Genomic DNA, 27588 nt, shown 5'->3' with positions numbered 1-27588 from the left:
TTCTTATCTTTTCCAGTTCCTAATTTCAGTGAAAGACAGTCAAGCATCACAGTGATCATATATTTTAGGATTCACATTGGTATTGTCCTATGAATATAAGTATCTTTTCTTAAAATACATGAAAGACAAATTTATGGTAATTAGTCAATAATCAATAGTCAATAAATGCCAGGCACTGTGCTAAGTGATGATGATACAAATAAGAAAAACAGGTCATGATTTTAATCTAGTGTAGGAAGACAATATATAGAAAGAAGCTGAAAAACTGAGGGTGGGCAGGCATGGGGCAAAGAGTACTTGGATGGAAAGACAGGCCTTGTCAGGATTTTATTGTTCTTTCTTCTGACAGAGGGAAGAAGCAAATGAAGGTATTGAGGAGGTATAAAACATTAAAGACAAATCAATCACCATAATGATGAGATTTCAGATCTTGAGCTTATTTAGGGGGAGACATGATTCATTATTTATTTTATGATTCATTTATGAATATTCATTTTATAAAAATTTACTACAAAATTTCTTTATATATTAAGATTCCTCCATCCCTTTTAAATGATCACATTTCTCCAAATTCAATTTCCCTCCAACTTTTCAGGAACAAATTTATTGTATTATAAATTTAACTATGTAATACTTATTATTACAGATTTAGAACTGAAAGGGGACCTAAAAATGTTCTAATGTAACTTCCTCATTTTACAGATCAAGAAACTGAGCTCTAGATAGATGAAATGTCTTTTTTAAGGTCACATAGGTAGAGGTGAAAAATTAGACCCAAGCCTTTTTGGTCTAAATCTAGAACCCTTTCCAATGCACTACATTGTTTGATCTATTTTAAACTATCCTATGGATATTTTCCTTAATAAGTTGTCAGTATTATGTAGTAGCTAGAACACTACTGATTTTTGAGTTGTACAATCCAAATCCAGGCTTGGAGGATGGTCTGTGCAAAAGAGAAAGGATAGAGATGGTCATATCTAAGAAATAATAAAGTGATCAGTTTGGTTAGAAGACAAGAGTATGTCAAGGGCAATAATGTATAATTCTTAAAAAGTAGGCTAAAAACAAATTGTGAAGAGCTTTAAAAGCCAGTTTGTATTTTAACCTAAAAGAAATAAGTGAGTCAGTAATTTTATTACTAAGGGAATAAATGTGGTTTGGTCTACAATTTAGGAATATGATTTTGGCAGCTCTGTGGAAGATAGATTGAAGAAGACAGAGACAAGATAGAAAAAAAAAAAAAAAATTAGAAGGATATTACAATAGTCCAAACAAGAGATTGAATTAGGATGGTAGATATATGAGTGGAAAGAAGGGAAATGATATTGTAGAGGAAGAATTGAAGTGAAGAAGAGTAAAAAGTGAAAAAAATTTAGATTTCAAAATGGGGTAAGGACAATATCACCTTTCATAGTATGGTCTAAAAGCAGGAGAAAGAATGGTGAACAGTCTACAGCCTTGCTCTACTGAGAACAGGGCACTTCTTTCTCACCATGCTTTAATCCTAGAACCCTAGTTCAGATCCAATTTAACAGATCCCTTCTGAGGGCCGAGAAATCTGCTTTCAGGGTCCAAAGGAGAGTTACCTTGAACCTGGAAGTTAATTTTCCGAAGCCTTTTCCAAGGTGGGCTGGGCAGTGGATTACTGCCCTCTTGTGGCACGAGAGGTATGTAGGCAGCACCATTTGAGGGAAGAAACAGGATGCCACTACAGCCTTTTTTTTTATTTTGATGGGCACTTGAGGTAAATACTCCACCCCTAAGAACTCTACAGATGGGCTCTTTTCTCCCATTTGCCCTACTTACTTCCTCAGACAGAATCTGAGAAGGATGATTAAGCTATGCCTCATTTAATGTGTTTAGGCCATTTGTTGATATGATAAAGGCATTAAAGGAGATATTTACAAGGCAAAAGAAAGATCTGAACAAAGGTGGTGAGTATTCAAAGGATTTTAGTCCTTCTGGGGAGATTTAATGTGCCTAGGTGGATAAAGTCACATTTCATGAAGGAAAAAAAAACATTGTAAACAGTTAATCATCACACACCAGACAATTTACCAATACAAATCATTTTTGTTACTATTTAAAAAAAAGTAGTTTCTGTTCCAGGCATTCAGAGTGATTCACTAAGAAGTCACGTAAAGGGTGATCTTTGGTCACAGACTAAGCCAATAGCAGCATCTTGATTAGACATTTAGGTTCAGTTAGTCAGCAGGGACTAGACATCATCTCAGTTGTTCTCATTATGCCACATGAAGATTCTGAGGTTCTTCTTTCTTCATGGAACACAAAGCAAGTAACAACCACCCAGCATACTGGCTGTGCTGTGACTCTCCACTGTCCACTTGGCTTAATACACTGATGATATGTCAAGGCATCCTGTTCTCAGGTTCCAAAAGTAGTTTATGGAAATTCATACTACTGAGACGCATTGCTACCTGAAGAATGAGGCAATCCTAGCAAATCCCGTTATTCAATATTGTCATAGACTCGAATCACATCCTCGTAGCTATTAAGTGCTTCAATTAAATGGGCAGCTGCCTCCATGTCCCCATCTGACAGCTTCACTTTCATGTTAGGGATGAATTCTAGGACACAGGACACAGAACACAAACCCAGCGAGTCCAGTTTTGTCCTCACTTCATGCAGCGAAGTGACATCACATATAAACTGAAAAGAACAATAGGCCAGAAATTAGATTTAGATTGATCAGCAATTTATGGTATAAGTCAATCAAATCAAAAAAAGCTCAAAATGCATACATGACCAGAATATCAATGGTCATACCTTTAAAAAACAACTCTCACCATGCCCAAAAGGCTATAAAATCAAGCATACTCTTTGATCCAGAAACATCATGACTAGTCTATATCCCAAAGAGATAAAAGACAGAAAAGAAAAGGACCTATGTGTACAAAAATATTTATAGCAATTCTTTTTGTGGTGACAAACAATTGGCAATTGATGGGATGTCCATCAGTCCATCAATGGCTGAAAAAGCTGTAGAATATGATAGTGGTGGAATTCTATTGTACAATAAGAAATGATAGGTAGGATGTTCTCAGAAAAACCTAGAAAACTTATACTATGCAAAGTGAAATGAACAGAACCAGGAAAGTATTGATTATAATAGTAGTAACACTATAAGATAAACAACTATGAATAAAAGCTGTTCTCAGACAACAATCTAAGAGAATTCTGAAGGGTTTATGATCAAAGATGCTATGCATCTCCAGGGAAAGAATTTATGCAATCTGAATGTGGATCAAAGAATACTTTTAAAATTTTTCTTTCCTTTTTTGTATGTGTTTTCTTTCACAGCATAATAACATGGAAATGTTTTATATGCCTGCACATGTATAACTTACATCAAATGGCTTGTCTTCCCAATGATGGGGAAGGAAGAAAGGGAAGGAGAGAAGTTGAAGCTCAAAACTTTTAAAAATGAATGTTAAAAACTGTTTTTAAATGCTATTGGGGGAAAATCAAATGTTAAATAAATATTGGAACAACAACAAAACCCCAACAACACTAGAAAGAATGGGATCAGGTATCTTTCATAGCTATGGCTAAGAGTTTTTATTGATATCTTCTGTTTTTACACTGACCAGATTTTCCTTTTCATACCTACATTCTACCACTTCCAGAGAATCTTTCTTAGAATAAGGAATTGTTTTAAAAGGGAGAAAAAGAAGAGAAGGAAATACAGAAAAACTGAACAACCCTTCAAAAAAACCAAAGTGATTTTATATACAATTTTCCATACCTTAGCCTAACCTCTGCAAAAGGGAGTGGAGGGAAGAAGGAATTGTCTTCTCAAATCTCTTCTTCATAGTCAAGATCGTTCATAATTTTGCAATATTCTATTTCTATGATTTTATAGTTGTTTTATTTCCATTTCTGTTGCTGTAGTGTTAATATAGAAATAGATTTTTTCCCCAAAGATAAATTTTTTTTAATAGTTTTTTATTTACAAGTTATATGCATGGCTAATTTTACAGCATTGATAATTGCCAAATCTTTTGTTCCACTTTTTCCCTTCCTTCCTCCCATTCTCTCCCCCCGATGGCAGGTTGACCAATACATGTTAAATATGTTAAAGTATAAATTAAATACAATATAAGTATATATAAATAGATATGTTTTTAGTACAGCACTTTAAAAAAATATAAAATACAAACTATATAACAGTAGTGAATAAAAAACTACCAAGAAGTGGCACATAGGTCCTTACCAACTCCTATGTTCTGATTTTATTTTAGGATAAAATTGTAGAAATATGCATTTTCATTCACTATAAGGACAAATTCCTTAACAATTAAAATTAGACTGGTTAAAAGTTGAACAAGCTGCCACATCAGCTTATGATTTCCTATAACTGAAGATCTTCAAGTAGAAAGTGATCATTTATCAAGGACTTTGTAGACAGAATTCCTACTGTGGGACAATAACCACCAAGGTCCCTGCCAATTTAAAGTATATAATTCTAGAGTCCTTATACAATGTGGGAAGAGAAGTACCTCTAGACCATGAATATTTTAAATCAAAGCCTATACAAGCAGAGCAGCAAAGAGCTAATAATAATAACATATAATAATAATGTTTTTAAAGGAATATGTTAATATTAAAAAATGCTCTAAATAACTATTGATTACAGAAATGTAAATTAAAACAATTCTGAGGTATTACTTCATACTTCTCAGACTGGCTAAGATGACAGGAAAAGATGATAAATATTGGAGGGGATGTGAGGAAATTGGGACACTAATACATTATTGGTGGAATTGTGAACTGATCCAATCATTCTGGAGAGCAATTTGGAACTATGCCAAAAGGGCTATCAAACTGCATACCTTTTCATCTAGTCGTTTCACTATTGGGCCTGTATCCCAAAGAGAGCATAAAAATGGGAAAAGGACCCATATGTGCAAAAATGTTTGTGGCAGCCCTTTCTGTAGTGGCAAGGAATTGGAAACTGAGTAGATGCCCATCAATTGGAGAATGGCTAGATAAGTTATGGTATATGAATGTTATGGAATATTATTGTTACTATAAAAAACAATCAGCAGGATGATTTCAGAAAGGCCTGGAAAGATTTGAACTGATGAAGTGAAATGAGAAGAACCAAGAAAACACTGTACACAGAAATAGCAAGATTATGAAATGATCAATTCCAATGGATGTAGCTCTTTTCAACAACGAGGTGATACAGGCCTATTCCAAAAAAATTGTGAAGAAGAGAGCCAGAGAAAGGACTATAGAGATTGCATCCAAAGAGAGAATTATGGGAACTGAATGTGGATCACAACATAAAAATAATGTCAATTTTAAATTAAAATAATAAAAATAATACCTTTCTTGTTGTTGTTTGTCTTTTTCTTTCTTATTTTTTTTCTTTTTGATCTGATTTTTCTTGTGCAGCATGATAAATGTGGAAATATAGTTAGAAGAACTGCACATGTTTAACCTATATTGGATTGCTTGCTGTCTAGGGGAGGGAGAGAGAAAAATCTGGAATACAAGGTTTTGCAAGGGTGAATGTTGAAAACTATTTTTACATGTATTTTGAAAAATAAAAAGCTATTATTTAAAAAAAATAAAGGAATATGTTGAATTAATTTTTCCAAATCTTTTCTGGAAGCCTTTTCAAAAGAAGCAACTTAACATCTCTCTTTCAAACTTACTTTAAGCATATTTTTCTCATCATCATTCTGAGATTCCTGTACATCTTCAGCTCCAGCCTCAAATGCCAACTCTAGGGCTCGTTCTAAGTTCACAGTCCTCTTTTCTTTGTCTTCTGTGCCAATAAAAACGACCCCTTTTTTGTCAAAGGAATACCTGGCCCCATCAGTCATCATTCCCCTGTAGGATAACAAAGAGGGGTTCATGGTTACTGCTTTAGGTCACTGTATCACTCAGTATCCACAAAATGCTCTATCATTGATTTCCTCACCTTATTTTGCCTTCTACCCTATGTCCTCCACCCACCCCCATTAAGCAGGACAATAATTCAAACATTTTTTTTCAAAATCACTTCAATAATTTTTCTCTTTCTCATCATAATTTTGTTTATCTCTAATTAGAGTTTGTAGGATGAAGAGTGCTATCTTTCTACTTATCTTCCCACTTTCTACTACCTCTCCAGAAATTCTGTATAATTATTCCCCAAGTAGCATGTTTCAAGATCAGGATACTTTTATTATTATTGGGGATTGAAAAAGAATTCAGAGACAAAATAAAACAAAAAGACCTCCAGAAGCCATCTAGTTAAGAAATTAAAAGCAGAAAGCTGTTGGAGCCCAGGCTACGAGAAGGCCTAAGAGGATCCAAACTGAAACAAATTGAAACTGCGATGTAAGTTTCCTTAGATTGAACTAGTATCACTAGAAAAAGTAAACAACTTTTCCAGAAAAGAATCAGAAATTAGGCTCCTGGCCCTTCTACCCATAACCACTCTCCCTTTTCATCTCTCCCTGCAGCCAACACTCACCACATACCCATGTTTGTTCAGAATGTGCTTGATGTCTGAATGACACTTGGTACTACTGTCTGAAAGTACCTCAATGAGTAGAGAAGAGCCGCCAGGACCTCGTCCTTCATAGAGAAGATAAATGTCCTTGTTTTTCTGCAACAAAGAATACCAAAACAACCAGGGTTTATCCATCTCTATTTCATCCAATCCACCGTACCATACCTAATTTGGGCTGGATTCTGAGTCTTCAAAACTTGAAAGGCCTGGTGACCCTTCATCTTGCCTATGATCAAATATGGTTGGGATGAATTTTTATAGGTCCTTTTCCCAAGCTGGAGTATAATTATTTCTGGGTTCTTTATAGTGCCTCAGAGGTTACCAAGCACTTTCCAGCTTGAAGACTATCAGTGTTGATAGTGTCTGAATACAGATTGAAGCATACTTTGTTTTTACTTTATTTTCTTGAGGTGGGGGGAAGGAATATTTCTCTTTTCTTTCATAACATGACCAATATACAAATGTTTATTATGTGATTCTACATGTATAACTTATAAGAAATCGCTTGCTTTCTCAATGGGGGAGGGGAATGAAGAGAAAGGGAGAGAATTTGGAACCAAAAAATTTAAAAACAAAAGTTAAAATCGTTTTTACATGTAACTGGGAAAAAGTAAAATACTAAATAAATTCTAAAGACTATCAAGTGGCTAAGAGCTGCAGGGGCAATGGAGGGAAGGCCTTGTAACAAGAGTTCTTCTTATCACCAAATACATTTTAAAATGTGACACATAAGAATCCTGCTGTTGTTTGAGAAAGAAAGTACAGAAGACCTCTGCCTTCCCCAGAGCAGACATATGTGGCATACAAGATGCCTGGTAATTGTCTCTCAATTCTGCCCAAAGAAACCTGTTTACTGGGGACTCCCTGCCTTTGTTGTCTCCCCTGTATTGCTTTTTGTTAGTTGCTTTAACTTGTTTGAAATTTTCCTGAAATCTTAATCCCTCAGCTTCCTCACTGTTCAATGACTTCCCAGAGTCCTACAGAACAGATATTTCCTCTCCTAACTTCCTCTCCCTGTCTTAGGCCTTGCTGTTATACTAAATGATGAGATAACCGCTTCTCTCATAACTGGCATGCTGGCATCTCTCTACTTCATCCTGAATCCACCATCCTTTAGCTCCCCTGCTATCTATGCTGGACCTCCTGTTCCCTCTGGGAAATAACAGGGTTAAGGACTTTCAGGAATGGTTAGAGGTGGAACAATGAAGATTTGGGTGGAATATAAACAAGTACAATAAGTATTACAGTTCAAAGCTGTTAGCTTAAGAGATAGCCTTTTTCTAAGACAATACAAGCAGCTTCCTTTAGGCATCCAAACCTAAGTGGTGCTAGAAATAGCATAAAGTGAGCACCTCACTTTTCAGTGCTGCCTCAATCGTTGACTTTGGCATATTCTTGCTTCGACACAACTTCAGGAGATTGGCCAGATTGCTGTTTAACTCAGGATTGGGGCCTCCTTCTGTGGAAGAAATGAAGACACAAATGAGATTATTGTTTCTCGTTCCTGGTCTCCTTCACATATAAAAACTATATATAGTTAACATGAGTTAAAAAAATTTCCTCTTTTTTTTCTATTAACTTCTGTGATTAGTGTCCATATGAACTAAAATGATACCATAGTAGCTGGTTTCCTACCTAGAACCCTCTATATATCCTTTTTATTAACCGTGGATAAATCAGAAAACATGACAGTTTAATATTCTTTATCCCTTCAACCAATAATTGCACTTAAAGATCCCAAAGCATAGACCTGAAAGTAGAGATAGCAGAAAACACTTTTTTCTATTGATCACCATTCTGGAATCCTCAAGGGGAGAGAGGGGAAAGGCTCTAAACTGTGTTAGAGAATAAAGTTTTTTCTTATACAAAAAGGGAATGCAAAGGAGCTATATTTGGAGCTGCCTCTCAGGGGTCCCAGTTCCAGAGGTTTGGGAGGACTACAGTATTCTATTCTTTTCTTCAGCCCTTCTGAGATCTTAGTTGGCTATCCAGAACATACTGAAACATATCTTTTTAGAGGAGACACTTAAGTCTTGTACGTAGTTTCCTCTTCTCATACCCAGCATAGACATAAGGTTGCCACATAATCATTTATTTTAGAGTCATTTGCCATAAAATGAAGGAAATTAAATAGATAGGAGAAGCTACTGATTAAGGTTCTTCATTTTCAAATTCTTTGAATTCAAGAGACTCTCATTCTAATTGTTGCAGGAGAAGGCCCTAATGTAACAGAACCATTTTCCATGCAAAACAATGGTAAAAATTCAGGCAAAGCTAAAGTTAGCTCATAGAATTCAAAGAAACCCACCTCTAAAAAGCATAGAGTACATGGATATGCTTACGATTGGAAGGAGAGGAAGGCTAGAAGGAAGGGACAATACTAAATAACTAAACTAAAAAGATTTTACTGTTTTTAAGAGGAAAAAATGAAGAGGAATTTCAAATTGGAGAAATATGTTATTCCCAACTAAGTTTTTCAGGAAGGTGAGTGTATATATGCTTGTTAGTTTAAAAGACAGAGAAGGGATGAAATGAGAAGTTATGATAAAATAAACACCATAAAAATTAGAATAGATTTTGTGACTATGGCAAGATCTTAAATAACCCCTTTTTCCTCAAATTTAGCCAATCATGAAAGATAAAATAGATAATTCTGATTACATTAAATTTTTAAAGCAACAAGGATAAGAAAAGAAGTTGATCAAATAGGAAAAATATTTCTGCATCAGGTATCTCTGATTCAAAATTAACAAGATTAATAATAGAAATTATACAAATACATAAGATCAAAAAGAGCTATTCCTTAATGGATATATGGCCAAAAAAATATGAATAAACAGTTCTCAAAAGGAGAAGAGCAAGTTATTAACTATATGAAAAATTACTCCAAATCACTAATAGTGAGAAATGTACATTAAAATAACCCTGAGATTTCACCTCACATACAGCAAATTAACAAAGATTATTTTTTAAATGAGTAAATACAATGTTGGTAGAGCTATCATTTACTTTAACTATTTTGGAAAGTTCTGGAATTATGGTGAGAAAATGACCATATAACTTTTTGACCTTGGTCCTCAACTGTTGGCATGTATCTCCGGAGAACGAGGTCCTATATAGACCTTAGCAACACTTTTCATAATGGTAAAAGACTGGATACAAAGTAAATACCCTTCACTTGGGAAATGGCTTAAAAAATTGTGCTACATAAATATAATTAAATGACTACAGAGTAAGATATGAGAAACATAAAAGCCAGAAAAACATAGGAAAACATGTGAATTCACACAGAATGAAAGAGGGAAACAATAGGCACAACGACCATAATATAATAGAAAAAAAAAGATTAAGAAAATACACTGAGGTGCATTTTATCTTTGCAGAGGAAGGGCTTGTGGGTATAGAATACTGAATTTTACTGTCTGATGTGTTTTGTTATAGAATTGTTTTTCCCCTTCTTTTGAAATTCTCTGCTCCAAGAGAGCTGATTAAGGGTACAGAATGAGAGAGTATAAAAATATTCAATAAAGCAAAATAAATGAAAATAAAATTCCGCTTTCTACAGTAAACCTTATCCATCCCCCTTAAATTTAGCACCTTCCTTCTGTGGTGCTTCGATTTTATCGTGTATAGCTTATTTATTTGTCGTTTGCTTTTTGTCTTCCACATCAAGGACTGAGAGCAGAGATTGTCTTATCCGAATCTCCAGCATTTGGGACGGTGACTGGCATATATCAAGTCATTAATAAATGTTTATTGACTGACTAAAGATATCAATTAAAAAAAAATTAAAATCCTCAACAGAGATAAACAACCTTTCAAAAGGATATACTGGGGGTTGGGCAGTCTGGACGCCGTGGAAAGCATAGAGAAAAAAGGAAACATTCTTCCCCCGTTCTTGAGTGTTATTTCCGAAGTGAGGAAATCCTTGGTAATGGACAGGCTAAAGTGTGAGGTCCCTGTCACCCACGCAATGTCGCCTTGTCCCGTTGGGCTAAGGAGGCGGCTAAGGCATTTCCCGGGCGAGCGACAAAGCTCGGGTTTGGATTCAGTCCCTCTTCTCCCCTCTCCACTCCCAGACCGATCCCACTCTCACCTTTGACAGCAAAACGGATGAGTCTCGAGAGCTTCGTGAAGACCTGGCTCCTGGCCGTGTCCTTGGGCCCCTTTACGTGCCTGACTTTAGACCACTTGTTGTGCCCGGCTGGAATCACCGCAGACAAGCGGAGGGCCCGGCCCGGCCTTGGCCAGAAAGGCGGGGTCGAGGGCCTTACCGGCAGCGTTTGCCCACAAGGCCCAAAGGCTGCTAGCCTTAGACCGCGCGCTGCTGCTCCCCAAAGCCCCACCGCCGCCATCCCCCGTTGCCCCTGCAGGATCTCCCCAAATCTGGGCTTCCACACCCCAGCCACCCCACCAATTGTCAAGGATCAGCGCCACCGGTGACTTTGACTCGAGTTTCAGAAACTCGTCCGTTCCGCCTCAGAAACTTGTCCGTCCGCTCCCTCTGTGCTGAAAACTTGGGTTCCTAGGTCAGAGAGCTCCTATCTGAACTTTAGGTGGCGTCCTTGCTTAAAAAGTAAGCTTATGTGTCTAACATTAAGCACAGAGCTTTACATATAGTAAGCGCTCAATAGATACTTTTTTCATCCATTTATTCAACCATTCATTTGTCTATCATTAATTCTTCCTTCCAAGCTGTACTCTCCTATATTTTAATGGAAAAAGTCCAAGGTCCTAGAATAATAGACCCTCATAAATGAGAGGAGCCTTCAAGATCACCTAGTTGAGGTCAACTTTTTTTTTAAATCATATACCCCTTTGAGGGTACCGACTTAACTCTTTTCAGAATAATGCTTTCAAAAGCATAAACAAATTATTGCAAAGCAAACAAATTATATTGACATATATATCAAACTTCATAAAAATTCATGGACCTTAAAACCTCCTGACCAAAATTAGTCTCTATATACTTAGCATCTAGCACCAGAGGCTGAATATATAAGCAGGCCCTTTTAAATGCTTGTTAATTGATCAATTTGTTTTACATCAATTATTTCAACCACAATTCCCTAAAAATAGTAAAAATATATATCATATTCTGTTACACTATTACTTCCTCTTTGCCATAAGAGATAGATTTTATCTTTTCTCCAGGACACTTGATTACAGTTAATTTACTTTTAGTGATACTTCTAAAAAAAAGTTTTATTTTTAATTAAAAAGCTTTGGCTTTTCTCTTCCTCTCACGGCCTAAAAACCTACCAAATGAAAAAAACTTTAACAAATTTGCATAGTGAAGGAAAACAAATTCCTGAATTAACCACATTAAAGAATGCTTCTTTCATTCAGTATCTTGAGCCAAATTACCACCCTGACAGGGGATGGGCAGATAGGTACAATCAAAGGTATTCTGAAATCATGATTGGTTGGTTGCATTGATTGGAGTGGTCTTTCAGTTAAGTCTTTAGAAAACTATTATATAAATTGTTGATTCTCCTCACTTTACTTTGTCATTTCATAGAAATGTTCCAATTGTGAAGAGAAATTATCCCTTTAGTAATTTCCTACAGCCCAATGATGTTTTAAATTCTTTTGTTTGCAGTTCATTGCTACAAAAAGAGCTGCCATGTTTTTGCTATATATGGATTGTTTTCCCCTTTGATTTTAAAATTTAGGCCTAGGAAATATATAGCTGATACAAAAAGAATGCAGTTTGGTGAAGCCTCTGCTTTCCAGAGTCTCTGGACCAATCCATCAATGATGCATTAATATGCTTGTTTCCCCAAAATTCACAGTTCCACCAAAAGTGCAATAGTATAACTATTTTCTTGAAGCCCCTTCATGCTGTTTGCCTTTGTGCCAATCTGTTAGCTATGAGGTAGAACCTCAGCTGTTTTAGTTTGAATTTCTCTAGTTACTAGTGATTGAAACTTTTTTTTTAAACCCATGTGGCTGTTGATTTCTTCCTTTCCAAATTACCAATTCATAGCCTTTGACCAGTTACCAATGGGAAAGATATTTTTGTTGTACTTAGTTCTATTTCCTGCAGCATCAGTTCATATAAATCTTATAAAATTCTTTGAATTCTTTAGTCATTTCTTACTGCATAATAGTACTTGATTACATCCATATACCATGGTTTTGTTTTATTTTAGCCACTCCCAAATAATGGGCACTCATTTGGCTGCTAGCTTTTTTTGCACAGAATGCTGCTATATTTTGGACTGCATATTTCTGACTTCCTTGGGGTATGCCCCATAGTGGGATCAAATGATATCTTAAATCACTTGTGTGAGGCATTGGTCATTGAGAGTTAACCCTTTGAGCAGACATATTTGCTCTTCCTGGTCAGTTAGTTGTACACTTTCTCCTTCCTGGTTTTCAGCCTTTGGTAAAACTACTTCAGGCCTTAAGCGACTCTGGGTATTGGTTGCTGTATAGGGAGAAGTGACTGAGCCAAAACTGAGTTCACATACCAAACTGGTGATATATCCTTTCCTTGCCCCCTTTTGCTTTTCCTTTCTTCCAGGGAGAAAACTGCAATGAGCCTCCAAGTTGAACAGAGGAGCAATCTTATTGGCTGCCTTGTCTCCCCCCTCTCCTGGCCACCATGTGTCTCTGATCCCAAAGGATGTTTTTTCTTGGTGTTTTTATTCTTTCCTGATCTTATGGGAAAGAGTATCCTGAGATGGTACCCAGTCAAAGGGTGAAGATGCATCAAAGTCAAGGTTGCATAAATAACTGAAGCCTGAACAGCAGCCAAATCCAGTGTAATCTCAAACTCAGCCAACAGGTGACTTGCTTGACCCAGCTTAGCAGTGGATTGACCCATGTCCTATAAGGAGCTGGGGTAGCTAAGAAAGGAGTAACTCGCCCATCTTGGACTATTCCACTCCCAGAAATGAAGTTGGTGAAGACTCTATTAAGGAAGAAAAGGACTGCAAGGGCTTAGATACCTCAGTTTCTTTGTGCTTCCAAGTTAGGGGCCCATTCTCCCTAAGGATCTAGCATAGATGGAATTGGCCCTGGTTTGGAGCTGATTTTGTACTTAGCCTTGTCTTATGTCTTCAGTGTATAAGCTAAATGATATCAACTGGTTAATCAATATTGGGGAGAACATACTAGATATATTAGAAACCAAAATCCCTGAGGGTTATCCCTGTATCTTGAGGTGGAGTAATAAATTGCCCAATGGGAGAATCCAAAGGAGAATATGAATGACAGTTTAGAATTTGGTCCACAAGGGGTGCTAGATTTCCATAATTGCAAACTGATATCCAGGATAGATCACTTCAATCTTACCAACAGCGTGCACCAGAATGTCCTCCTCCAACACTTGAGTTTCTATCTTTGGTCATGCATGATATAAAGGCAAATGTCAAATTTGTTTTAATGTGCATTCATTACTAATGACATTGTGCAAAATTAGACATTTAAAGTTTGTAATTCTTTTGAAAGATGTTTCTTTAGTTCGGTAATTTTTGGTAAATGGCTCTTGATGCCATATATTTGTGCTAATTTCTTATAACAGCTAATGTTTCTCCAGTTCTATGTGCCAAGCACTATGCCAAATGTTTACAATTATCTCAGTTGATCCTCACAACTACCCTTGGAGTTGCTTTATCCCCATTTTACAGATGAGGTAAATGGAGGGAAAATGATTTGTCCAAGGTCACACAGGAAGCATGTGAAGATTTAAACTTGTCTCTTCTTTAATCCTGGCCCATTTCTCTATCCACTGAACCACCTTGTTATACCCATCCACCCTGCTCAATGATTACATTTTTAATATCTTGTATATGTATGTATACAATGACTCCATTAGAATGTAGGCTTCTTGGGGGAGAGAGAATTTTATTTTTGTCATTGTCATCTTCATTGTCTAATACAATGCTAGTAGGTACTTAATAAAAGGTTGATTTGACTCATCTCCTTTATTGTGAAGCATTCACCCATTGAAGGTCATTTCTTCAAGTTTTTTTTTCTCCTCAACTTTTGTCTGTTAGTAACTGATATTTCTATAGTGTCCTTCCTTTCTGAAGGATGGTTCTGTCCTCTCAAACCAGCAGGGTTGGATGAGGGATCTTTCCTTCAGAGGTAAGGCTGACCAGTTAGAGCATTGTTTAAAGGAAATGTACAAAGACCTTTTCTTCAGTAGACCCACTCTTCTGGTTCTACATTCCTGGTTATTGGTAGAAGTTGGGGAAAATTCTTAAATTACTATGAGAGGTGCCTTTCAGCCTTTGCAACTGAGTACCTTTCTCTTAATCCTCCTGCTTGTTTCCTGCTATACAGTATTAAATAGGTGTAATCAGCACTAAATTTCTGGGCTGGTCTCTCCTCTACTTTCTTATGCCCCAGTTTCTCTATTGCCCTACAGCTAACACTCTTTCCACTTTCCACTCCCTCTTCCTAAAGTTCCCCTGATAGTACTCCCACTGGTTTAATTCTTAAGTAACTTAAAACTTGCTCTAGCCATATTGGTCAAAGGACTAATGTAGGCTACTTTGGACTATGGGAAAGGGGGAAAACGGCAGGAGTCATATCCTATCCTGCAAATGAGAACTTCTTTAATACATGCCAACATCTTAATCTCAAAAGTTGTTGGGGGAGAGGGGCAGAAATAACAGCCTCCTTATTTGGTCTACAGAACCACTCTTGTGGCAGATTTTCACGTTTTCACTTCCCACCATTGCCGAGTTTTTGGGATTTGAGGGGCTCCCTTTAGTATTATATTGTTTGTATTATTTGATGGATCGAGGATAGAGTTACCTAGAGATATCATCCTCCAGTACTTTCTGAGCATTCTTCCAAAACCCTTCATTGTACAGAAGAATAGAGAGGCATAAAGGAGATACTTCACTTAGCTAAGTGAGCTATTTATCTTCTAATTTCCTTGGTTAGATATAACTAGAAAAGGAGCCTTCAGAAACCGAGTATCAAAGAGATAGTTGATAATTTTTTTTCCAAAAGTAGATATTAAAATTTGTCTTCTTTATCCCATAGTCAATGTGTAAAAACAATATACCCAAAAGAATTAATCACAGTTGGGACTTCAGCAGCCATGTAGTAGTCCAACCCATACCAAAAAAAGCTCCACTACAATGCACTCAACAAATGGTCACACAGGCTTTTGTTAAAAGACTTCCAATGGGGAACCCAATAGGTCCTGAAAAAACCTGTTCAACTTATAGATGCCTCCAATTGTTAGGAAAAATTTCCCTTTATCCAGACTTAATTTGCTTCTTTGCAACTTTCACTAATTCCTCTTGGTCATATCACTTGAGAGCACTTCTACATTATACTATTTTAAGACTCTTACCACATCCTCCTTGAGTCTTTTCTTCTCTGGACTATCAATCTGTAATTCCCCCAACTCCTCGTCCTCCTATGATGAATTTAAGGACCTTTACCGTCTTGGTACAGTTCTTTCTCAAATTTTCCTATCTAAAACTGAAACTCCAGATGTGGTCTAAGACAGAACATAGAGAAACTACCAATTTTTTCAATCCTGGAAGTTATGCCTCTCAATGCAGTCTAAGAGAACATTTAACTTTTTTGGATGCTGTATCACATTATAACTCATTCTAAAATTACAGTTCAATAAAATAGCCAAATCTTTTTGCTACTGCTACCTAACCATACCTCTCCCATCATATTTGTGCCAAATATAAGACTTTAATTTACTAGACTGGGCTGAATGTTTTATTCCAAAGTGTGTTATCATGGAATGAAGAATTTGATTGTAGCCACAAAAACTGAGTTTGAAGCACTCTTTCCACTTAGTTTTTCATGCTATTATATGATTTATTTGGAGCACAGGACAACTCTGCTACCTACAGCCTATTGACTGGTTAAGTGCCTAGCTTCACTGAGCTTTAAAATCTCTAAGATTCCATATAGTTCTAGTTATGTGCTCTTGCTAGATCCCAAATTAGTTATGTACTGATATAATTTTGGTGTAGCTAGCCAGAATCTTTCTTCCCATTTCATATTTCTCTGATTTCTGCTGAGAACTATTTATTCCACAAATGAATCAGGGCAGGCAGAGGAAGTGTATTGATAAAAAATGCTTTAAAATGTGCTGCTTTTTAAAAGAAAATTGGAAGACATACTCAGAAATGAGGGAAAAGGGAGAGGAAATGGAGGGGAAAAAACCCAAACACACACACACACACACACACACACACACACACACACACACACACACACACACACCAATATACCAGGTAGCCATTGTCAAGTTTGATAGCCACATGTATAAGGTGGCTTACAAATGCATAACATTTCATAGATTCTTTATATTTCCTGGGCCCTCAATAAAACACATATGAATTGCTTGCTAAGGACAGATGATGACACCCTAGGTAGCAACATTTTGGCCAGCATGCCTAAAAGAGGTGTCTGCAGAGGGATGTACTGAACCAGCTTGAAAAGATTCAGAAGAGTCAATTGTTAAAATTTTCAGCATTTACATTTCAGAAATCAGGAAATAACAAATTAGGTCTTGATTTTTCTTGTTGACACTAATTCATTTAGACTTAAGAAAGTGATTGAGAAAAATATTAATAATTAAAATTAATCTTAAAAGTGTTACATTTGGGCAGCTAGATGGCACAGTGAATAGAGCACCAGCCTTGAAGTCAGGAGGACCAAAGTTCAAATCTGGCCTCAGACACTTAACATTTCCTAGTTATATGACCCTGGGCAAGTCACTTAACCCCCATTGCCTCAGGGGAAAAAAAAAAGTTACACTTTCTGAAATCAGTTATAAAGAAACATTTACTACAACATCCCTGGTGTGCAAGACCCAGGGATGCAGAACATAGGCACCTCAGTTCAAAGATCTGACTGAGGTACTCTTCAACTTTCAGTGTTCATTTGAAGAAACAAGTTTTTCTGCAAAGGTTCTTTAGTTCCTTGGAAAGGAGTTCACATTGATTTATCCCACTAGTGTCCTTGGGAAATGTAAATGGATAAATTCGAATGTTAATACCATGGCTGCTAGTAGCCCATAGTTCTTTTACCCAAGCTATAGACATCTGCTCAGGAGGAAGTTTAAGAATATGTTTAACATCTCAATTTCATGAAGTAAATCTACCTAAACTAAAATAACACTTTCTTTTTGAGTCATGCAGCACATGGGAAAGAGGAGAAGCATGTTAATGGGGAATGAGACACAAGCTGTTATTTAAGGGACATTTTGGAAATTTGTAATAAAATTTCAAGTGTGGTCTTACAAGATGAAGTTGGTTATATTTATGAAATATTATATAAAAGGCCCATATCCTACTGTAGGGGCATGGTGACTGGCATGAAATAGGTACATAAAGCTTTTTGACTTGACCAAGAGAAGGGAAGATGATATTGGCTACAGTTTGGACAGACTAATTTTTATTAGATAGATGGGCCAAATTATCCACTTTGTTTATCTACCTTTAATTATAAAATCCTTCCTTTCCTAAAGGGCTCTACCTTGTCATCACTTATATGTGATTTTTATCTTTTATCTCTTTATTAGTATTCTTTCCAGCTATGTGTCAGGTACAAATTTGATAAAAAATAATCATCTATACTAATTTATCCAAGCAATCACAGATCCATGAGATTTTATTAAAGACCTAACCTTGAATCATTAATAGACTACTCTAAATCTCACCATTCAATTAATTCTGAATCCATATAAATTTACCATCACCTAGTCTCTTTCTTAATTTCACTGTCACTCTTTTCTTAATATCACTATCACTTACCACTGATTCCAAAAGAAACTTCCTTTTAACATGTAATAGTCAAATAAAATATATCAATAAATTACCCATGTCTGAAAATGTATGTTTCATTTCACAATTCTAGTCAACTATTTCTCTGCTAAGAGGAGGCACTATTATTCTTCTGACATTCTTAGTTCACACTTCTCCATCTTTTCCATTAAAATAACATGACTTTATCAAATGCTTGTCTATATTTTAGGCAAACAATATTTACACTATTTCCCTGATCTACCACCAACCCTTTCAAATAAAAAAAGAAATGTTTAGTCTGGGATGACTTGCTCTTTAAGTCTATTTGTGATCACAACTTCCTTTTCTAAAGGTTCATGATAGTAATGATTGTCACTAGTAATGTGCTTAAGATTGTGCTAGAAATGAAAGTCAAGCTCACTGACCCACAGTTAAAAGACTCTTTTCTTCCTTTTGAAAATTTGGTGATTTAACCCATCTCTATTCTTGCACCATGTTTCCTGTCTTTTGAATACCACTAACAGCCATTTGGCTTAGAAATCACATCGATAAGTCCTTTAGAAGTATTCTAAGGATGTAGTTCAGCTGGGTCAGGTAATTTGAATTCACCACATTCTGAATAAGAACTCTCTAACTATATCTTTACTTAGCCTGGATATCAAGCCCTCATTAACCAATTTTCCAGTCCAAAGATCATTGTCCTTGCCAGAGAAAACAAAAGCAAAAAAAAAAAAAAAAAAAAAAAAAAAAAAAAAATTGAGCAGCTCAATTTCCTCTCTGTTATCAATTACCTTATCTGCTTTCCACAATGCTGCTTTCACTCCCCTGCCACTACTGCCATAGTGTTATGTTACATTGTTATATTCATCCTCTGCAACTTGTTCTTATCTATCTTCTGTACATAATTTCTTTCAAGTCTATGTTGTTAAGTTCTCAGTGTTCCCACATTAGTCTCTTTAAACTAGGTCCATTTTTACTTCATTAGAATTGTTTCCTTTGTCTCTTCAAAATTTCATTATTGAGAATTTCCTATCCCTCCTAAATTGACTTCATCTACAATTAATCAATAAGCCCTTTAATTATGGGATTCTACCTAGTTTTTTTAGAACCCTTTGAAATCGGTTCTCCCAGAATCTAGACACATTTCAGACCTCCCTTTCCCTAATGATGACTTCAGTTTTTCCTTACTAAATAAGAATCACATTCAGAACAGAATTTCCTAGATTTATTCTTCCATATTTTCTATCCAGGCTGCAGGTGGAAGGGTTACTTGCCCCTTACAAGGCTCTAATCTTATTCCTGATCAGCACTGGATTTCTGACCATGGCTGTTTCATCCCTCCTAAGACCCCAGCTTCTAAAAAGTGATTTGTCACCCATATGGGGGGGAGGAGGGGAGAGTTATAATTGAATGTGGAGGTCATGAAATTATGATTTATTATCAGTAATTATTTGACTTGTATACCCATTTATATACCTATATACTCAGGATCAGGTAAAAATTTCTCAGGCAAAAAGGCAAAAATAAAAAAAAAAAATTGAGCACAAGTGGAAGAAGTTTAGTTAACTCCTAACAAACAGTCTGATCATACTGATACTGGATATAGTGTAAACATCCCCTAGTGTGGACTTGAGAGTTGAGAACTCTCAAGCTCAAGTGATCCACCAGCCTCAGTCTCCCTGGTAGTAGGAATTACTTATGAAGAATAAAATTATTAAGGCAAATCCAGAAGTTACACTATTTTCTCTTCACCATGCTTTCTCTGATTCCTATATATTTGCATATAAGCATACCTTAGTACTAATAAGGAAATAAGAGAGGCAGCATAATCAATGATATTTTACAAAAAACCCTAGAGAATAGTTGAAACAGTTTCTTTTCCAGAGTGTCTCTCAAACTCTTTTTCATTTAAGGAAAGAGAGCTTTGGGGTTACAAGAACTAAAATGAGTTTTTAACCCAAAGTTAAATCACAACTGAACTGAAAATTCTAGGCAAAGCAGTTAGGTTGAGAGAGACATTCAGCAGTTAAAGTAATTCAGAAGAGAAGCAATTAAAAAGTTCTCAGGACAAGCCTGATCTCAGTCATTGGTATGATCAGAAGACTATAGAATCTTTATATTTTGGCTGAGAATGCTAACTGAAGATAAGGGGAACTTTCCTACTAGCCAATCACAGTACCTCCAGAAAACCCACATCAGAGTTGCAGGTGGTTTTTGAGACCTCAACAAAGGACTATAGATGAAGGACAAGAGAAAATTGAAAAAGCCAGCAGTCAGAACAGACTGAAAGCTCTATAGCCTTTTCTCGGCAGAGGAGAGGCTTCTTAACTATAGTACTCACAACTCCAAGGCCTGGGGATGATAAAGGTATGTTAAAAAGCTACAAGTGCAGTTATACTTGCACTTGTAACACAAAATAACAGGGCAGACAATTAAAGGGGCAGTGGTATTAGACCAGTCCTGCCAGTGTGTGGTTAACACCACAATTTTTCTCTTTCCAGACAAACAAGGAAGAAATTACTAAGTGAACACAAAAATTCAAAATTTAAGTTAAAATTAAAAAAAAAAAAATACAAGAGAAGGAAACTGTATATGTGTACAGGAATGGGATCATAGGGGAAGAGATAGAAAGGAAGAAATGAGATAACAACTTAATGGAAGTTGTTTAAGGGTACTAGGGAACCCAGAAAATAGGCCCAGGTAATGACCAGCTTAAATAGAAAGCAACACCTAATTCTTGACCACCTGAACAATTGGAATTGACCAGACCTTTATAAATCTATTTTAATCCTGAATTACTTTAAAAAATACTGCCACATAAATAAATGAACAATTTTTAATTCCTTTAAAAAAAAAGAAAAGAAAAGAAAAAGAAAGCAACACCTAGTGTGAAACAATTGAGAGTCACACTTGGCAGAAAAAAAGCATCAGCATGGCAGCTTTTCAGGATTGGAGATGTGAGTGGCTCTCATTACAGCCCCTCACACAAAAAAAGTCATGGAGTGAGAATGCAGAGGTCAAGTCTGCCTCTATATTTTAGGACCTCTAGTTCATCTTGTTTATTGCCTAAATTTGGGGCATCTCTGTGTAGCATAGGCATTTGATCCTTTTTTACTAAGTCTCTTTTTTTGCATTTGAATGTGAAAAAATAACGAGCACACATAAATACAGATTATTATTACAATGGCTAAAGCCCCACCAGCACTGGAAAGTCAGCTGAAACAGGTCATGGGGAACCAAGAGACCTCCACTTAAGGAGCTTTCCACAACAAAGTTGTAGGGAAACTCACCTTACTTTAGCTATTCTAACAACTTAATTACAGTTTGCTACTAATGTGTTCCCTCTATTTAATCCTTACTCATAAACTCTTTACACAGCCTTATTCCCAACAAGGCCTGCTACAAAGAGTCCATTACTCAGGAGTTGCTCCCCAATTATGCCCATCAGAGAAGACCCATCAAGGAATACCATTTATCACAAGGATAAAAAGACACAAACTACCTAGATTTGGCACTATCTTTTTTTTAAACTTTTTTTTCAAAGACTAGAATAAAGGTATAGCTTATTAGATTTACAGAAATAAGGCTGATAAATACAGTTAACCTGGATGCCAAGGGTCATGATTCAAAAAGTCCTTGACAAAAAAGAATATTGGGTCAAATCTAAGAACATGAAACATGTTCAATCGTACATTTTTCCATTTCCCAGGCTGGTGGCCCTCATCTTTAAATCCGAGGAGGATTCTCTCTGGGGAGGCAAAAGCTGGTGGATCACTTGAGCTCTAGAATTCTAAGGGGGAGTGGAACAAAAACCAATTGAGTATCTGAACTATATAATGAGCCTGAAGGAGTGGGGAGCCTAAGCAAGGACTTGGGTCAAAAACAGCAGGTCAAAGCTCTCACACCAATCAGCTGTGAATAGCCTACTTCATTGTGAGCTGAGGCAAGGCAATAAAACTTAGTTTCCAACAACCTACTTCCTCCCTCCCTCCCCCATAAAGTTTATGTCAAGTACAAAATAGGGAAGGCATAAATAAGTATAAGTATATATGAAAAAGATCTGTGGTTTCAGTGGACTACAAGCTCGCTATGTATTAGCAGTGTGATGTGGTAACTAAAAAAAAATATAATCTTGAGCTGCATGAAGAGGCAGAGTTTCTAGAAATAAGGAATTAATAGTTCCCCTATAACACTCAATAGCACTATTTTGCAAGGGGAGTTCCTCTTATGGACTTATTACTCATAATTACATCATTGTATTCAATCTATTAGAGCACATCATTACCAGGTCTGGAAGACTGAGACAATCTCAATTTAGCCCCCTCAGTCTTAAGGCTTCATGAGTTGTAATCTACTAAAAAATGGCATTAGTGTCATAGAAAGAGAGCTTGAATACAGGTGTGAAGTGATCACAAGAAGAAATGCAATTAATCTACAAATGTTCAAGTTTTATTACAAAGTATGAAAGGCAGATAATACTGTACTTCTTACAGAGGTGGTTGAAACTTAGAATAAAAAGGTTAGAAATATGAATAACCTACTGAAGATACAGAAAATTATAAAGTTAGAGGTATAACACTTGCACTGAAAGATACCTTCAAAACTACCTAAAATGTATGGAATTTCAGTAATGTGGTTCCACTGTAGAATGTTATAACTGGTTATCATAAAGTCCTGTATGTGATCAATTCCTGTAAAAAAATAATGTATTGAAAAAATGAACATTATAGGGGAAGACAGCAAGTTTCCTTTCTACTTGACCATGAGATGCTAAAAGATTAAACTATAGTTTAAGCTGTAAAATATAAAAGCACATTAAAAAAAAGTATGCACACACAATAGACTAAAAAGGAAAGCAGCCCAGTCACTATTGCTTAACCTACTTCAGAGAACAAGAAATCTAGATATTTTTGGGTAGAGTTTGTATAGTCATACTAAAATTCACTCTGGGAAAATGGAAAGGATCATCTCACAAGAGAGTTATATGACAGAAAAGAATACCAAAATAAAAGTCTCCTTGACTAAAATAATTCAGAGTTTCAGCTCACTTAGTTTAATTTATATATATATATATATAAACAATGTTAGCAACTCAAGAAGAAAAGTTCCTTTTAAATAATGTATCATGAGTTCACATTCACCAGGTTTTCCCATAGACTGTTCTATTCATCACTTTCTATTTGACCACTTCTGTACTTCCCATTGAAATAGCTTTTAACTTCATTTGCATGTTTCCTTATTTAATGATCATATACATGAAGCAACCTAAAGGTCCAGAATCCCATCTCTCATGGCTAAAATGTTGACGGAAGCCAGCATCAAACTTTATTGCAGCTAAGGGAAAAAGAAAGCATAGGAAATCACTGAAGAAAGACAACAATTTGGACAGGTAACAACAGTCAGGCAATGAGTGAGCCAGCAAGAGAAGGCAAACACTCTCTTGTGTTTTATCAACTCAAACTCAAACAGGCTTTCTCCCAGGGAAAATCCACTTTTACCTATCTCCTCAATCTTTCTCCTACCCCCATAATGAATAATCAACACAAAGAAAATCAGCTCTGTTTTTGAGAACTTTTTTCAAAGGTCTTTCAAGCCAAATATCTCTAGTAAAAGGTGCCATGTGCTATACTTTCAAAATAACAGGGCAGACAATTAAAGGGGCAGTGGTATTAGACCAGTCCTGCCAGTGTGTGGTTAACACCACAATTTTTCTCTTTCCAGACAAACAAGGAAGAAATTACTAAGTGAACACAAAAATTCAAAATTTAAGTTAAAATAAAAAAAATCCAAGAGAAGGAAACTGTATATGTGTACAGGAATGGGATCATAGGGGAAGAGATAGAAAGGAAGAAATGACATAAATCATGCAACAATGCAATCTATTCTTCCCATGATTGTGGAGAGCTATGATTTGGGCAAAGGTAAACAGAAGTTTACCTATTAAAGTAGTATATTCTATCCAAAGGTAAAGTTCCCAAGAGCTAAAAGTTATCACCACCTTCATAGATGCTAACAGGAAAAAAACAAAACATTAAAAACTTGTCCATTCTAGCCATTTTTCTCTCTTAAATTCCTCTCATATTAATAAATATACACATGTGTACTCTAGTAGTCTCTAATGCTCTGAAAAACTTTTACAATAATTAAAACTACCACAATTTCTGGGACAATCCCACTCTCTTCCTTTCCAAGTTTTGTTCACAAACCCTCTGAAAGCTAAGAATTTAACAGAAAAAAAAATGGCCAAGATAGCAAATATATCACTTTTAGCTTTATACTTGAAGGAAAGTTACTGAGTAAAAGTAATCAGATTCTCTAACATAATTTCTAAACTAGTAGAAACACTCAAAAGCCTTGAATTTGTTTTCGGGGGGAGGAAGGGGGTTCTTATTCACTATCTGCTTCTCTGGCCAGACTTGAGAACTTTGCTTTGGATCAAGAACAACATAAAACTTCAGTCCATAGTTGATTTCATTCCTCAGCATAATAATCCAGAAGAAATGGATTTCAGACAAGAGCCATTTATGGGAGAAGCTAACAGGTAAACTGGAGCATGGAACACTCCAACATTCCCAGAAGGACTGCTTTCTTCATTGACTCAAAAACATCTTTCAAAATTGACTGAGGCCAAAACTAAATAGTTAATTTTTCCTAGTCGACAATTATCAACTTGACAAATGAAGTCAAAGAAATAATAAATGTGATCATTCTGATACTGTACAAGACTAGTTTATTTCACTGTTCCTTCCAAGAACAAAATTTTGGCCTAATCCTACTCATAGAGATGTTAACTAAAAATTAAAAATTAAAATTTCTACTACTAAGGTTAGAGATTATAAAAAGTCCTAGGTTGTTGTTTTTTCAATCAATAGCTGTAGATCTAGTAAACGTTAGAATCTGAGTGCATATGCATACATATCAGTTGAAACTATGATGAACTAACTGAAACAGGGGACTGTAAAATTGAGGAAGAAGTTAAAAATTGAAAATGTAACAAACCTACTGAGCTGAACTAGTTTTAGACAGCCTGGAGTTCCATAAAATAAATTCTGTAATTTGTATTATACAGCTACTCAAAGGAGTGAGGGTGAAGGGGGAGAAAGTGAGGGAGAGCTCGAATCAGCTGTTGAAAGTCCAAATTTTTTAGTTAGAAGTGAAATAGGAACTTAAGATATAATAGAGAGTGTGTCACTGAACACAACTAGATGGAAGAGTACTATCTAAGATCACTAAGAGCTACTGATTTTGGGAGGTGGGAAGTGGTATATAGCCTCAGATGAAAACATTTAAATTCTAATTGCAAAGTCAAGAGCAAATCCATCTGCCTAGTTATATGATCTGTGACTTGTCTCTTTCCCAGGTAGTTTAACGTTGGCTACTGTCAGTATCTCTTTGGGAAATCTGATAGATGTTTTGAAAACACAATTAACAGGCTATATGGTAAAATTTTCTTTGCTTACACATCAGCAAAAACAGCACCATTGTTAGAAAAAGGCTTAGTTCACTTGCTGGCTGATAACTGCTTCATAAGAAAGAAATTAAGATAAGGACCAAGTGAGGTGATGAAACTTTTTAGTCTGCACAGGCTTTGACTGAAATTAATCCACACTAGGGATATACAGCTTCTAGGTGAACACTGGCTTTCCATACTGCCCAAAATAAGTAACATAAAATAAAAGTGTTTTAAGACATGCTCCCTGGCAAGAAGTCTACAGACATTTAGACTCTGTTTATTTGGGAAAACTTCAATATATGTAGTCACTGTTATACAGGATATCCTAAAAGTCTTTGTATATTTTTAAGCTATTAAAATCGCTAATAAGTCTTTTGAGATATTGTATTTTGGGGAATAAGAGAGAATGACTAGAAAAAGAGAAGCAAAGTATTCTTTCAAACAGAAGGGAATGAGACCAGATCTGAGAAAGGTCTGCTTATAAGGCCAAGAGAGACTGTCAAATATTAGCCAAATAAATGGTGGTGCACTGGAGCAAGAAACTTGGGGAGGTATATAGAGCTTGTGCCACAATGGTAGGGAAGACTGGAAGGACACCTAAAATTAAATGATTTGGATTACATCAAGAATAATGAGTCTGGAGGGCAAAATGTAGATAAAAAATTCTTGTTGGCTTTAAAAAGTTTAATCATCTTTGTTCAAATATATTCCTTTGTTAATCATTTTAAACCTGTGTTTCTTTTAACATCTAGTTGCCACCAATTTTCTCATTAACAACTCTAGGTTTAAACTGAGGTAGAACAAAGAATTTTAATACAAAGCTCAGCTAAATGGGGCTCCTCCTTTCCTTGTGTTAGCACAATCATGAGGCAGACATCTACAATAATGGGCTCAATTTTATTCACATTTCCTTTGGAAGGTACTGATTACTACCAAGATTGGTCAATACAAACAACCAAGATCAGTCAAGGTTAAAAGTCTTAAGTAAAACCTAACTTCATCATCATCATCATCAAAATGCAAACCTAGGAATAAATATAAAGAGTCACAAAGTCAGGAATTAAATATGACTTTAGGGTGAGTAATGCTATATATATAATAAAGATATGCCCTTCATATCATATATATATATATTATATATATATATATATATATATATATATATATATATATATATTATATATATATATATATATATATATATATATATATATATATATATATATATATATAATAGTTCTCTCTGAATAAGAAGATTCTATTAGGAATCTCTAAGTGTCTTATAAAGCAAAGTAAGCCATTTTATTTATCAGTAGCAATTGGTGGCAGAATAATAGGAGTAGACAAGAACCCCAGAGTTTAAATATTGACTGCTATTTCCAGATAGCAGTCAGTGGGCAACTCCTCAAACTCTTCTTTGAAGTTCTCCAAAAAACTGTAAACAAATCCATTCCCAGGAATCATTCAACAGGAGAGTCTCATATAATTCTCATTCTGTAGTACAAACTCAAGGACCAGAAACCAATACTTGCCCCTTACAAGCCATAATACTTCCCAGGTATTCAGCAGATTCAGGGAGGACAATAGTGTCTAAGATTCTTTTAAATAGTCACTTTCTTAGTGGGTTGAGACTTCAGAGTGGACTGATTTGTGTCTCTTCTAAGAGAGCTTATTCATGGATTAAAATACAGAATCATGTTATTTTCCAAAAGAAACTTCATCTCCTGTAGGATTCAGTCTATCTCCAAAGCTTCCAGACCACATTAAATCAAACAAAAAGAAACAACTCAGTTTGGCTTAAAATATTATTTTTGCCAATCAAACAAGATAGAAAATGGAAAGCTTTGGGATGTGTCCTGGCA

At 35.8% G+C, this 27588-nt stretch overlaps 1 protein-coding gene across 2 annotated transcripts; it reads right to left on the bottom strand.

The window, feature by feature from the left end:
• Positions 1-1935: 1935 nt before the first annotated feature.
• On the bottom strand, positions 1936-11734 carry LOC127560408 (translational activator of cytochrome c oxidase 1). Of its 2 annotated transcripts, XR_007953328.1 has the most exons (6): positions 10626-11734; positions 7882-7988; positions 6498-6625; positions 5685-5862; positions 5354-5488; positions 2581-2670 (listed from the first exon to the last, which is right to left on the bottom strand). XR_007953328.1 is itself a non-coding variant. In XM_051994960.1 (5 exons), exons 1-5 carry the CDS (start codon positions 10882-10884, stop codon positions 2470-2472), a joined length of 873 nt encoding a protein of 290 aa, XP_051850920.1. In that variant the 5' UTR covers positions 10885-11474; the 3' UTR covers positions 1936-2469. The 2 variants fall into 2 exon arrangements, 1 of the variants encoding a protein (XP_051850920.1); XM_051994960.1 differs by lacking the exon at positions 5354-5488 and having other exon boundaries at positions 1936-2670; positions 10626-11474.
• Between the last annotated feature and the right edge of the window lie 15854 nt (positions 11735-27588).

The sequence above is a fragment of the Antechinus flavipes genome, chromosome 4, assembly GCF_016432865.1.
Source record: "Antechinus flavipes isolate AdamAnt ecotype Samford, QLD, Australia chromosome 4, AdamAnt_v2, whole genome shotgun sequence".
NCBI lineage: Eukaryota > Metazoa > Chordata > Mammalia > Dasyuromorphia > Dasyuridae > Antechinus > Antechinus flavipes.
The sequence above is the reverse complement of the archived record's forward strand: the minus strand, read 5'-3'. Positions and strand labels throughout refer to the sequence as shown.